Here is a 13,574-nt window from a genome sequence, read left to right as displayed (position 1 = left end):
AGAACCCTTTGAGAGATAGACAAAGGCATTGGGTAGATGGAGAACAAAATGTCACCTTATTACTCTTACACCTATTTGGAGAGTGCAGTTAGGAATAAATGATCTTGCTGATTATCCCCTGAGTTTACCCATCTTTCCCTACAGCCATCTGCCCTCAAATCGAAGTCCTTCTCAGCACAGAGGCAAGTGGCCCACTAGGTCCACTGCTTGGCTGAGAACACAAAACATGAAGATGACCACCCACTTTAGAGAGGAAGACCCTGCTTATGGGGGAGGATGGGCTAAGATGCAGAGAGTTCATATCCTTTTCCCAAGCCCTCCAGTTAGACCGATTCCTCCTGCTCTCCTTGGCAGAAGTGACCCCCCTACAGAGAGGGAGGACAGCTATGATTCTCTGTTCAGTCCTGTCACGGGGAACCTTGAAGATTTAGGAATAAATTTCCCATGATGGGTTCCAGCCACTCCTGCTCACCACGTTGGATGATTAATGTGATAAAGTGGTCTGTGTTATGGGGAGATTCTTAGGGAGGAGCATAGAATATTTGGAACTGATGCTACTGAGTTGTTATTAAAGCCACTAGTGACCTGTCTTGGTGAGAATACAAGTCATACGGAAATGGAGGGTAGGTTGGATTTTAACCAGATATGTCTATCCACTCACAGACAGGTCTGTAGGTCTTGCCCTGGACACACAAGAGCTTGCTGCATGTGAATAGTAGGCTACACTAAAAAGACTATTGTCATACACTGTTGATGAGAATGTAAATAGAATATTTCCTGAGAGCAATTTTGCAATATGTATCAAGAATTTAAAAATACTTATGACTTTTCAGTAATTATGTCTGAGGAAATGATCAAATATGAAGCCAAAGCTTTATACATGAGGTTGACCACTATAGCATAATGCAAATGCACAGAATATTAATAAGTATTAAACAATATGGACATATCTAAAGGACAATCCAGTCACGGAACTGAATATTATCTAAGCATTTAAAATCTTGTTTCTACAGAACTTATATGGTCTAAAAAATATCATATTAAATGTTAAAGCAAAGGACAAAAACTACATTCAGAATGAACTGAAGCTTTTTAAACGAGATAGAGATCTTGACAAAGTAGAGTATGCCACCAATTTTGAGAATACAGAGGAAAACGGAGTAGGTAGACAAGGCCATATGGACAGCAGAGTGTTCTGCTTGGGCAGGACAATTACAGATTATTTTTAGTTTTTCTTTATATCTTTGTTTTTCTCCCAAATTGTATGAACATGAATTGTTTTTATCATCAAAAGAATATTGAGTTTTATGTTTTGAAAGACTACCATATTTCTACATAAACAAAAGATAATGGGTGCATGTCAGTTATCCAGGCTCAGCAAGTACAGTTTTGGTGTGAGGGCAGTTTGTATTAGTCACCTAGTATTGCAATAATGCTGCATAACAACCATAAAATCTCAGAGGTACACAATAATAGACTGCAGATTGACTAGGACAGCTCTGCTCCATGTGTCTCTCATCCTGGGACTGGTGGGCTACCCAGAAATGTTCTTTTCCCTAATGAGGTGCAAGAGAGTGACTTGAAAAACAAAAGGCCTCCTAATCCTGGGCTGGATCTGGCTCATGGTTATTTCTGTCCATATTGCATTAGCCAAAGCAAAGCAGATCTCATGGACTGTGCCCAAAGTCAAGGGAGGGACTACAAAGTCGTCTACCAAAGGGCATGGATCCAAAAAAAAAGCAGAACTCTTCTGGAGACTGATGTTTTCTGTTAAGCAAATAAAAATGTTACTTTGGAAGCAGAAGTAAGATTTACTTCCCGCAGTTATCTCTCTGAAGACAGTTGCTAATGTGCGCTTCGTTTTGATTATATTCACGAGTGAGAAATAGTCACCCTATTGAGCAGTTCTTTCTGTCTCTTTAGATCCTGGCCAATGTGATCATTTTCATCTGTGGGAACCTGGCGGGAGCCTACCATAAGCACCTCATGGAACTTGCTCTTCAGCAAACATATCAGGACACCTGTAATTGCATCAAGTCCCGGATCAAGTTGGAATTTGAAAAACGTCAACAGGTAATGCATGTTTCATCTTACATCCACATTACTTTAGGCATTATCAAAATGATGCTGTTACTATTAATGTTGAGTGTGGTTCATTCATTCATGAGCTTCAGAAAAACCAGAGAAGAAACCCTGGGCTCTGCACCTGGGAAGTGTCTTAGTCTGCTTAGTGCTGCTATAAAGGAATACCTGAGGTTGAGTAATTTATCAAGAAAAGAGGTTTATTTGTCTCATAGTGCTGCAGGCTGCACAAGAAGCCTGTGCCATATCTACTTCTGATGAGTACCTTTGACTGCCTCCACTCATGGATAATGGGTAATGTGCAGGGATCACTTGGCGAGAGACGAAGCAAGAGAGAGGCAGGGAAAGAGGGGCAGTGCCAGGCTCTTTTGAACAACCAACTCTCATGGGAACAATAGAATGAGAACTCACTCAAGCTTCCTTCCTAGGGAGGGCATTTATCTGTCCATGAGGGATCCACCCCCAAGACACAAACACCTCCCACCAGGCCTCACCTCCAACACTAGGGATCAAATTTCAACATGAGATTTGGAGGGGACAAACATCTAAATTGTAACAGAAAGTTATGATCAAAAGAGCAAAGATGGCATCTTCCCCAGGCAGCCTTCACACCCAGGGACCCAGGATCACCCACAGCCAGATACACCAACTATCATCAACAAGTGGCTGGGGAAGCCAAATAAGAACAGTTCGTGAAGAAACTCACTTCTGGTTAGTGTTTGTGACAAGCGTTTGCACCAGCAGAAGTACGAGCCCCCACCCCCCACCCCCGCCCGCCCGCCCGCTGCACTGTGCCATCGCAGCACTTCCTACAGCACCTGTTGCCCACGTAGGATGAAATGTTGGAGTCTTCCTCAGGGAGGTGATTGAAGAGTCTGGGGAGGAGCCAGATGTCATTGTCAGGGGCATCCTAGGTTGATTGCTGCGGGTGACACAAATGCACATCAGGGAAATGTATAGACTGCAAGGAAGCATTACAGAAAGCAAGCAGTGGAGACAATAGGAGATGTGCGGGGACAAAGATATCACCAAGCATGGTGGAAAGCAGGCACAATAGATGTGCATGGAGAAGAAGCCATAGAGGGGCCCTGGATTTGCTGTGCTTCACTCCGGGTGATGGCGGATCAGCTGTGTGTTCCTGGGTTTGTGTGTTTCTCACTGGGAACCCAGTCTGTAAAGCTAATAATTAGCATGGCTGGCTATAAACCCTCTGCTCCCCCTCCCTGTGGGCCTTCATCATATTACCTATGCTCTTAGCAGTGTTTGGCATATCATGGATTCTTAATTATTGTTTGTTAAGTTGTACTGAGTTAGTTCACCCTATAAAATTTCATCAAAGTGTATTGTGGTGGGAGCAAAAAATATATCCTTTAAATGTTGGCACTAGTCCTTTGTCTGTGTGTGGACTACTGAATGGTAATCACATTCTTTTTTGAAAACAGAGATCCAGGATATTCGTTCATTCATTCAACAAATAATTAGTGAACACCGAGGCTGTGGCAGACATGGCTCTAGGCACTGGGATATAACTGTAAACACTGCCTTCGCGTTGGTATGATTGGCAAATATTATGGTTAGTTTTTAAAAAATACATTTTGTCTTACCGCCTATATAGCAAAGATATTCAGGAACCGATGTTTTTGTTTGTTTCTTTGTTCTAGATGTGTCTCAAATTCTGAATTCAAAATTAAGAGACATAGACAGTTGTTAACTTGGGACTATTATCCAGTTTATCCTTATATACCTATTTTCAGTAACATTTTACGTCTGGATTCTAGAAAATTCCACAGTTTCGACAAGTAGCGCTTAGCATTCGTGGGTGGTCCTGCTGTAGCACATGCTACAGTTCAAATGTTTTGGGAGAGATGGTTTCCTTTCTCAAGCAGTACAGACTGGAGCAAGTTGGGCCCGACAGCCATGTCTAACTTTTTTTCTCATCAGCTCTGTAATCTCCTTCAAAATAGCACCAAAGCTACAGAGAACAGAAATTCCAAGTAGACGGATTACATAACCTAATATTTTTAGGAACAGGCTTGGTAAAAGCAGTGTCAGGTCACTGACCTCATCTGCACATCATATTTCTCTGAAGAGACCTGAGCGGCCAAAAGCACATGGCGTCCCTTGCCACAGTGAGCTGAGGGTTAGAGGAGCCACACTGACCTTGTGGAGCTCAAGAACTGGACCATGATGGGAGACATTAGAAAGACATGCATCTACTAGTTTCAGAAAAGAAGCCAGTGATTCTTTTTAAAATAAAGAAAGTGAGAAGGGACACTTTAGAGAAATAAGAACTGATATTAAATATGTTTAATAGAATACAACTTTACCTCACAGGAGCATTTTGTCACAAGTGTTGGAAGCCCATTTCCAGAGTCTACTCCTAGAATGCAGTACCTTTCTGGTTAGGGCTTCAGAGAATATGTGTCTACGATGAGATGTGTTTGCACTTTTCTCAGACCAGCATGTAATTAAATGGGAAGAAGAGATTATCTTAGTTTAAAAAAAAAAAAAAGCCTTCAGTAAGATATAGTCTGATAGATTTAAGGAAGCAAAAAAACTGGCCAGTGGCAACCTGTGTGACCTTTATAGAAGGGCGAGGCCCTGGAGACACTGAGGCCCAGTAGGGCTACCGATCAAATTCAGGTTTGGGTTCCACATGTCACTTCCTGCTCGCTCTGCACCACAAACCACCTTTTGCTTCATCCACAGTCACTGTGGCAAACAGTAATGTCCTTCAGAGTTCTTCATTCAGGAAGGATATGTGTTGATCAGCCAGAAAACAGTATCCGTCATTGTTTAGATACATAAATAGCATCCAATTTAATGTACACGTTAGCAGCTGTGTCAGAGAGAGCTGGTGCTCCCCGAGGTTGAGAGGCGGCCACCTTGGGAGTTCCTTGGCCTCGTTTCACAGCCCCACTCTCTGCTGTCCTTCCTCCTTGGACAGGATGCAGTGGCGGGTGAGCCCAGGAAGCCGTCCCTCTTCACCCAGGATGGGATGGTGCGGGGGGGCGGGGGGCTATTGAAACTATTAGGACCTGTCTAATGATTCTGAAATCTTTTCAAAATTGCAAAACTCCATGCTTCCTTTTCTTCAAATTTTGTGACATTTTCAGATGGAAGTGAGATCAATTTCTAAAGATCAAAGCCCATGCTTGAATAAAGTGGCTATTTGTACTATAAGATTTTGAGGGAAGAAGGAATGAAACATGTTGCTAGAGATTTTCTCAGAGTTGTGTTCTTGCCTTAAAAGTGTTCTCATTATGAACAATAAAAATCATGACTTCTTACAAGGTAGGGAAAAGAATGCATTGCATTGGAATTGAGGCCACCTTTAGAAACCGAAGGTATTCACCTGTCTCGAGTTTTGACTTAAGTTTCATATCCCGCAGTAAAATCCGCGGCTGTTTCCTGAACGCCGTGTAGTGTGGCAGATGGCTCTTATCAGACCTGAGAAAACATATTTCAGTGAGTGTTGCTCTCTGGGGTATGTAATAGGCTCTCAGGAATTAATGAGAGCTGGATTCACAGCAAAACAAAAACACTGTTTGCTAACTGCCTAGGCAGTTGAAATAAACGCTGTTTCTGTAGGAGTAAAAGTCAGGTTTGCTATTTCATAGAGGGAGAATAAACCCTCTTTGATTATATATTGTATTTGTTTTAAAGTAATTTAACAATTTTTTTTTGTGATTTACTTAATCTGAACCATCCTGTGGATCAAATATGACAGAACATTCCTTTTAGTTAAAAAATGCTGGTCAAGCGAGGCACAGAGACCCCATGCTATACCTGGATTCTGCAACTCTCTGTGGGGGTTAGTGAACCAGTAGTCTTTCTGGCTGTCCTTGGATGCAAAATTGTTTTCCTCTCTGCAGAATTTAGTGGAACAAGAAAGTGATCCTTGTGTGGTCATGGTTGGGTAGATAATGACAAAGTTACCTGTTTTTAATCCTAATGTGATAGCAGGTATTATAATGACTTTATTGAATGCATTTTATGGCTCATTTGTTTTGCAAAGTGAAGAGTTTTTGAAGCTTTTCTAGATTTGGGCTCCTAAAATTTGGAAAAGCAAACAGAAGCAAGTACTATTTCTTTAAGTTTTTATAATTTCCTGGGTAGTTTATGTAGTACTTTTTGTGTACTGTTGTATCAGACTCCTATTGCTGCTATAATAAATTTCCACAAATTTGATGGCTTAAAACAGAACAGATTTTTTATCTTACAGTTTCAGAGGTTATAAGTCCAAAATCAGTCTCACTGAGCTAAAGTCAAGATATTAGCGGGGCTGTTTTTTTCTGGAGATTTTGAAGGGAGAATTCATTTCCTGGCATTTTCAAGCTTCCGAAGGCTGCTTGCATTCTTTGGCTCCCAGATCCTAGCCCCTTTTCCATATGTAAAGTCATCAGGATAGAATCTTTCAATTGCTTTCTCTCTTCTCTCTCTCTCTCTCCCCTTCGTGGTTTTTTTTTTTTTTTTTTTTTTTTTTTTTTTTTTTTTTGAGATATTGTCTGGCTCTGTCACCCAGGCTGGAGTGCAGTGTCATGATCTCAGCTCACTGCAACCTCTGCCCCCTGGGGCTCAAGAGATCCTCCCACCTCAGTCTCCCAAGTAGGAGGGACTACAGGTGTCCACCACCACACCTGGCTAACTTGTTATTTTTTGTATTTGTATTTGTTTCGCCATGTTGCCCAGGCTGGTCTTGAACTCCTGAGCTCAAGCAATCTGCCCGCCTTGGCCTCCCAAAGTGCTGAGATTATAGGCAAGAGCCACTGAGCTGGGCCTGTCTCTGACTTTTGATTCTGCTATTGCATCTTCTTCCCTTTCTCTGACTCCAACCCTCCTGCTTTACTCTTATGGCTTCTATAATTACACTGGACTAACCAGGCTAATCCAAGATAACCTCCCCATTTCAAGATCTTTAATTTAATCACATCCACAAAATTCCTGGTTTGCCAGGAAACCTAACATAGTCCCAGATTCCAAGGATTAAGATGAAGATACTTTTGTGGGACCATTATTCGGCCTGCCACTCTCTGTCTTCTTTATTCCTACAGCAACTCTAGGACCTAAGTCCCTTTTACCATTTAAACCAAATAAAGAAACTGTTCACATTACTTGGCCCAGATCACTCAGTGAGTAAGTGTAACTACCAGGGCCCTTCTGTCTTTCTTGCTGGTTTTGCATGGGTTTCTGATCTCTGGGAATGTTAACTGGAGATTTTCCAGGACATGAAGGACTCTTTGATGGAAGTCCTACAAAGAGTAGGGACAACTCTGAGCAACTTTAAGCATCCAACATTGTATCCTACTAAGAAGCCAATCAGTAGCTGTTCTTCCATTGAATTCTCATGCACTAACATGAAGCAACAGAGATCAGCTGCCACCCTGCTCCCTCCATGACCATGCCAAGGCATGGGGAGAGTTTGATGCCAGCCATGCCATCCCCAAAGATCCCTCCAGGATCAGCTTTCTTTTTCTTGGAGGTAAGGAGATTGAACAGAGGACTCTGCAGCTTTGTCTGCTTGGACATGTAGTGATGAGTTATTCAAAACAGTCTTTTACCAACCCCATCTCTGCATGTTCGGTTTACTTTTCACCAAAGAAACAGACCTTACGAGGACTCACCAATGACAAGACTAATTGTTTTACCCAATTGTCTTCACCTGAATTGGTACGTGGACTTGAGTTGAGGCATCTCAACAGTTATGTACCTTTTCATAAAGCCAAGCTGAACATTAGTCATGTGAGAGGAATTCAAGCCAGTGAGGCGTTCTCACTGCAGTTGCTGAAGAATTAAAGCAGCACATTTTAATATAAATGTCATCCCTGAGCTTTGAGGTACAGGGCTGGGGGACATGCCCAACAGAGAGAGCCTAACAGGAGAAACACACATCATGCGGTAGGTACAATTTGGCTCAGATACAAAGGCCTTTCCTGGGTTCTGGCATCTCAGACCATTAATTAAACTCTCCCACACCCCCCGCTTATGTTTTTGAGATCTCCACTTTTCATCTTTTATTAAATCATTAGTTGTGTCATTTTTTCTTTGGTATCTCTTCCTTGATAAAGAGGCCATAACTTACATCCATCTTGGTCACCACATTTTTTTCATTTTATTAAATGATTAGTATATGCTTTTCTCTTTGGCATCTCTTCCCCAATGCAGAAGGCATAGCTTAAGCCAGTGTTGGTTATTGCTTTTTTCTCAACTCTCATTAGTGAAAGATTAAATGATGTGGAAGATGACACAAACACTTTACTTGAAAATTGGAAAAAAAAAAAAAAAGAAGAGCTGAGATGTCATAAAAGGTTCTCATCACAGTATTTGCTATTCCAATCCATCAGAATGAACTTCAAGAAATATTTTCACAGTTTGCACCACATTGTATTATATTGGTTACTTAAATTCTCATGAAGCTCAGATGTTATGCCTCATTGAGAAATTCCAGGGCAAGATGTTTCAGAACGCTACAATTTTGCCATGATGTCTATGGGTGCTTTTCAATGAGAAATGAAAATTAACCCCAGAAAAATGCCAATAATCCTTAAATCAAGTCTGCAGTATTTTCTGAGAAGTCGTTTAGTTAGAAGGGTTGAGATCACCACATATTTGCGAAGATTGCAGTGAAGGTTGTGCTATGACTGTGCACTCAACCTCCTTTAAGGAGAAATCAATAGTTACAGATCCAGGATCCAGGGGGAGGATGAAGGAACTCGCAGGAATCACTGTCCAGTCTTGATGCCTAACAAAGGACATAAATGCAGGCCATTAGTCGGGTTTACAAAAGCCACATTAGCAAGTATTTGTTCATTCTTTTAAAAAAAAAAAAAAAATGGACATTTTGGCCAGGCGCAGTGGTTCATGCCTGTAATACCAGCACTTTGGGAGGCCAAGGCGAGCAGATCACCTGAGGCCAAGAGTTTGAGACCAGCCTGGCCAACATGGTAAAACTCCATTTCTATTAAAAATACAAAAATTAGCTGGGCATGGTGGTGGGCACCTGTAATCCCAGCTACTCTACTCGGGTAGGAGAATTGAGGCAGGAGAATTGCTTGAACCTGGGAGGCAGAGGTTGCAGTGAGCCAAGATCACACCACTACACTCCAGCCTGGGCAACAAAGCAAGACTCCGTCTGAAAAAAAAAAAAAAAAAAAAAGACATTTTGCTTTAAAGGAAAAAAAAAAAAAAAGAATTATAGCAATTAATGCAATTAATCAAGCAGAGATTCTTTTAACGATTAAATATATGCAGGTGTCTATTTACATCATGGCAGTAGAAAAGCCAAATGATACAATTAAACTCTCTGGAAGTTTCCTCTGTATAAGAAACTTGAGCAAGACCTCCTGCTTATGTCCCCAGTGAAGAAGCAACTCACCTGTCTTGCTGAAGAAACACCTGGAAGCAGTTATATTACTCCAGATTATGACAAGCAGATTTTTGTCGATAATACGCAAGAAGCCCCCAAACCCAGAAGTCGCGTACTAAGGAAAACACCTGATTTTGATGTTTCTGAGGACCCTCGAATTTTCAGTATTTCCTGGGGACTGCCTATTTTTAATACTCTGTGATGTGGTACTTTAATGCTGGCAAAAATGTTTAATAGGCAATGGATAATCTAGCAAAAAGATTCAAGAAAGTTTGACATCATTTGATAGCAGTAAATCCAATAAAAATAAATCCTAAAATCAGCCCTTTTGTTTCATTAAACATTCTTGTGATATCTGTCACATATAGAAACAAAACTCAAGTCTTCTGTGATTGCTGTTGTATTTTTCTTCCGCAAATGTAATCACAGGTAGGCCACTATGCCTCTTAATGAGGGGAAAGGCATTTTGAACTTCCTTTCATGGTGCTGACTTCAAAATGTTAAAGTTACTGATCATGCATATTTAATAGTATATTACCATGAGCACAGCTGCAGATACATATACCTCCTGTGGCACGAGTGATGTGTTTACTGAACCGAGGTATCCATTTATATCTGTACCAAATTGAAGGTTAGGACTCATGAACTTCAGGGTTTTGTTAATTGCATATGTGTCTTCAAATGGTATTATTTTTGGAGATTTTACTTTTAGGGTTATCTGAGTACTGTCAAGATTTTAAGAAATTTTATCCCAGAAATTCTGTAGAAGATTCCTTTAATGTATTTACGTATGATGGGACATTTAATATTTGTGTGTTACTGGATGTGAAAATTCCTCCTCAAGACTAACATTGTCATAAAAGTGGACGATATGATGCACTCAGAATGCAATGCAAGAGGTGTGTGAGACAATGATACTCACATAAACCCATACATACCCTTTTCAAATTGCATGGTATTTTTACATATATTCCTCTGTTAAATACACGATTATGCAAGATACGGAAAAGCCCTCTTCTCCTATTTATCACATTTACAGTTTTTTTGGCTTGTTAAGTTCTGGCGATTTCCCCAGATTGGGAAATGCAGAGGTAGCCAAGACTAGAGGTCCCCGTTCTCTTTGTGCTTAAATTCTAATAGAATGGGACAGACTGTAATTTATCAAACCCATAATTTCATGAGAAGAGATAACAAGATAATGTGACAAAGTATGGTGGCTGGAGAAGACCAAGAGGCCTGTTGGAGGAGCCAGGCAGGGAGGCTTCTCTGGGGATATGATATCTAGGTTGAAATATGAATTTCTGAAGGTCTCAGGCCTAGGAGGGCCTGAGGAAAAGTGTTCCTAGCAAAAGGAGTGGGAACTACCAAGGTCTTGAGACAGGAGCCAAGTGGCCTGTTTGAGAAATATAGGGGCCAGTGGAACAGTTGGGGAGAGAGAGGCAGGAGCCAGACTACACGCCGGGCCTTGCAAGGTGGGTCAAGGACTTGGAATGTTATATTGAGTGGGAAGTCACTGCAGGGTTTTGAGTAAGATAGCAACGTAAACTGATTACCATTCTTAGAGGATCCTTCTGGCTCCTAGTAGAGGATGGGCTGGAGAAGGGATGAGTGTCAGTAGGTGACTCTTTGGAAGCCATGGCGTACTATGGCAGCAGTACAGGCTGGAGACAGGAATAACTTTGGTGAGAGTAGACAGATTTAGGACATATTTTAACATTGATTTAGTGTGGGTTACTTTTAGATTAGATGCTGAGTGAAATCAAAATAAAATAAGGAAGAGAGCTTTCTGGGTTTTGAACTTGAGCCACAGGATGACGGTTGGTGTGACATCTCACATTTCAACATCTTTGGTCACATTATTTATTGGGAGGTAAGGTAGAGTAGAAATCCAGAGTTGAGTTTTGAACAGCTGATTTCGAGATGCCAAGCCAGCAGCTGTACATAAGATCTGGAGTTAAAGATGTGAACTTGAAAGTCATCAGCATATAGTTGCTATTTCAAGCTACAGGACCAGATGACATGCCCCAAGGAGAGAGTGGGATTAGGAAAGACGAAAAGGGTCCAGGACCAAACCTCAAAGCACACGAACATTTGAGCAGGAATAGAGGAAGACAAAGAAGCCCAAGTCACTGAGAAAAATCAACCAGTTATATAGATGATTTGTTTTTTCCTAATTTGGTCTTGAGTTCCCTCTCAGGTTAGTGGCTGTAAAGTCTAGCCCTGCCCTGATGGGGATACTGGGGATGTGGTCGTGGGTGTTTCCCATGCGCCTTTCATGGGATCCTTCTTTGACGTCACAGATGGCCTGATACCTAAGTGTCTTGCGTGTGGCCAGGTGTCCCTCTCACAGGAAACTTGTTTATCCTGGCACATGCTCTTGTGGCTCTCTGACCTGTGTCCAGTTTATTCCTACCAAGACTGCCACTCTCCCAGAGAGGCCTGACCAGGAACAAGTTAGGATGGGGTAGAAGAGGCAACTCATCGGAACCCATGAAATGACAGAAGCAGTTTATTGTTTACAGATCTGGATAAGAGAGGGCGCAGCACCATTTGCAGGGCCAGCAAAAAGCAGGGAGGCATCCAGGACACACAGGGTCAACCAGCAGGTGCAGAGCAAGAGAGAGAGGGAGCTGTGGGCCAAAGCCTTTACTGGGGTGCAAGACATTATGCAATCAGGTTTCTAATTGGTGGGTTTAGAACAAGCAGGCATATGTCCTATGGGGTCATGCTGTGACTGAGAGAAGGTCAGCGTGGGTGGAATACCTGTGCAGTCTATGCAGGGTATGGGATTAGTAGGGTGTATCCAGCTGTCCCATGGGGAGGTGGTTACCAGGAGGCAGTGTACAAGGCAGATGTCTTGATTGACCACCTTGAGAAATTGCAATGAGGTGGGGGAATGGAAACTGTGTCAAACATAATTAGACTTTGCTTGAGTAAGACCAATCTAAATTTAAAATTGATGCCAAAGCAACAAAAAATTGTAAGGATTCACTACAATAGAGGAAAAGCCAGAGAAATGGTTCAATAGAAGCCAAGAGAAGAAGGTATAAGTGGGATAGTGGCCAACATAGTCACATGCCGAAGACTCATAGTGAGAAGAGGGTAAAGGAGTGACCGCTGGTCTTGAACAAATGGTGGTCAACAGTGGCCTGGACAATACGTTTGGGGCCAGGTGTGGTGGCTCAGACCTATAATCCCAACACTTTGGGAGGCCGAGGTGGGCGGATCCCCTGAGGTCAGGAGTTCAAGACCAGCCTGGTCAAAATGGTGAAATCCTATCTCTACTAGAAATACAAAAATTAGCCGGATATGGTGGTGAGCACTTGTAATCTCAGCTACTTGGGAGACTGAGACGGGAGAATCACTTGAGCCCAGGAGGCAGAGGTTGCAGTGAGCTGAGATCACAACACTGCACTACAGCCTGGGTGACAGAGTGAGACTCTGTCTCAAAAAAAAAAAAAAAAGAAGAAGAAGAAGAAAGGCAACTGAGTTTGCTGCATTACATTTACTAAATAGTCACAGCTGTAGTCCATTGTATATGTAGCTAATGTTCTGGTAATAGCTACTAAAAAGGTTTTAATCCAAATAGAAACAAAGGAAAAGTTTATTTTAAACTAGGCAAATAACCTGGAAAGCATGAAAAGGAATAAAATGTCAACAAAATTTTAGGTAACATGGAAAGAATACATTAAGACAGAAATTCAAGCCTCTACTAAGTTTAACTATGTTTTAGAAGCATATTAAAGTAAAAATAGAAAATTAAACGTTAAAAGTAAACCAACTGATCCTCTAGGCAAAAGAATCAGCACGTATCAGTGTGTCACGTTATAACCGTATTCCAGGAAAGAACTGCTATCCAGAGCTTGAGAGTTTCAAGGTTGGGCAGTTTAACTACAAGCACAATCCTCATTATAAAAATGGAAAAAGCAAAAAGGCTAGGAGCTTCTCCTCCAGATAAACATCAGTCAGCAGCCAGTGGAATTATTAGAGCTGAAATACAAAAATAAAAAAGCCTTGGGTGGCAGCTCCAGCCATCATGAGTTAAACGTGAGAAAGCAGCAACAGATATCCTGAGCCTTTCTCACTGCTGTGCTGTGGACTTGGGCACCTGGTGATTGAGCAGATT

The 13,574-nt window shown here is 41.7% G+C and overlaps 1 protein-coding gene across 1 annotated transcript in view; it reads left to right on the top strand.

Moving 5' to 3' along the window:
* ADCY2 (adenylate cyclase 2) overlaps positions 1–13,574 on the top strand; it is a 426,522-nt gene that overhangs the window by 228,589 nt on the left and 184,359 nt on the right. Inside the window, exon 4 of the mRNA XM_007961181.3 lies at positions 1,924–2,073. Coding sequence (XP_007959372.3) covers positions 1,924–2,073 — 150 coding nt within the window. The remainder of the gene's footprint in view (positions 1–1,923; positions 2,074–13,574) is intronic.

This window comes from Chlorocebus sabaeus, chromosome 4 (assembly GCF_047675955.1).
Source record: "Chlorocebus sabaeus isolate Y175 chromosome 4, mChlSab1.0.hap1, whole genome shotgun sequence".
NCBI classification, from domain to species: domain Eukaryota; kingdom Metazoa; phylum Chordata; class Mammalia; order Primates; family Cercopithecidae; genus Chlorocebus; species Chlorocebus sabaeus.
Note: the sequence above shows the minus strand (reverse complement) of the source record. Positions and strands in the feature narration are given on the sequence as shown.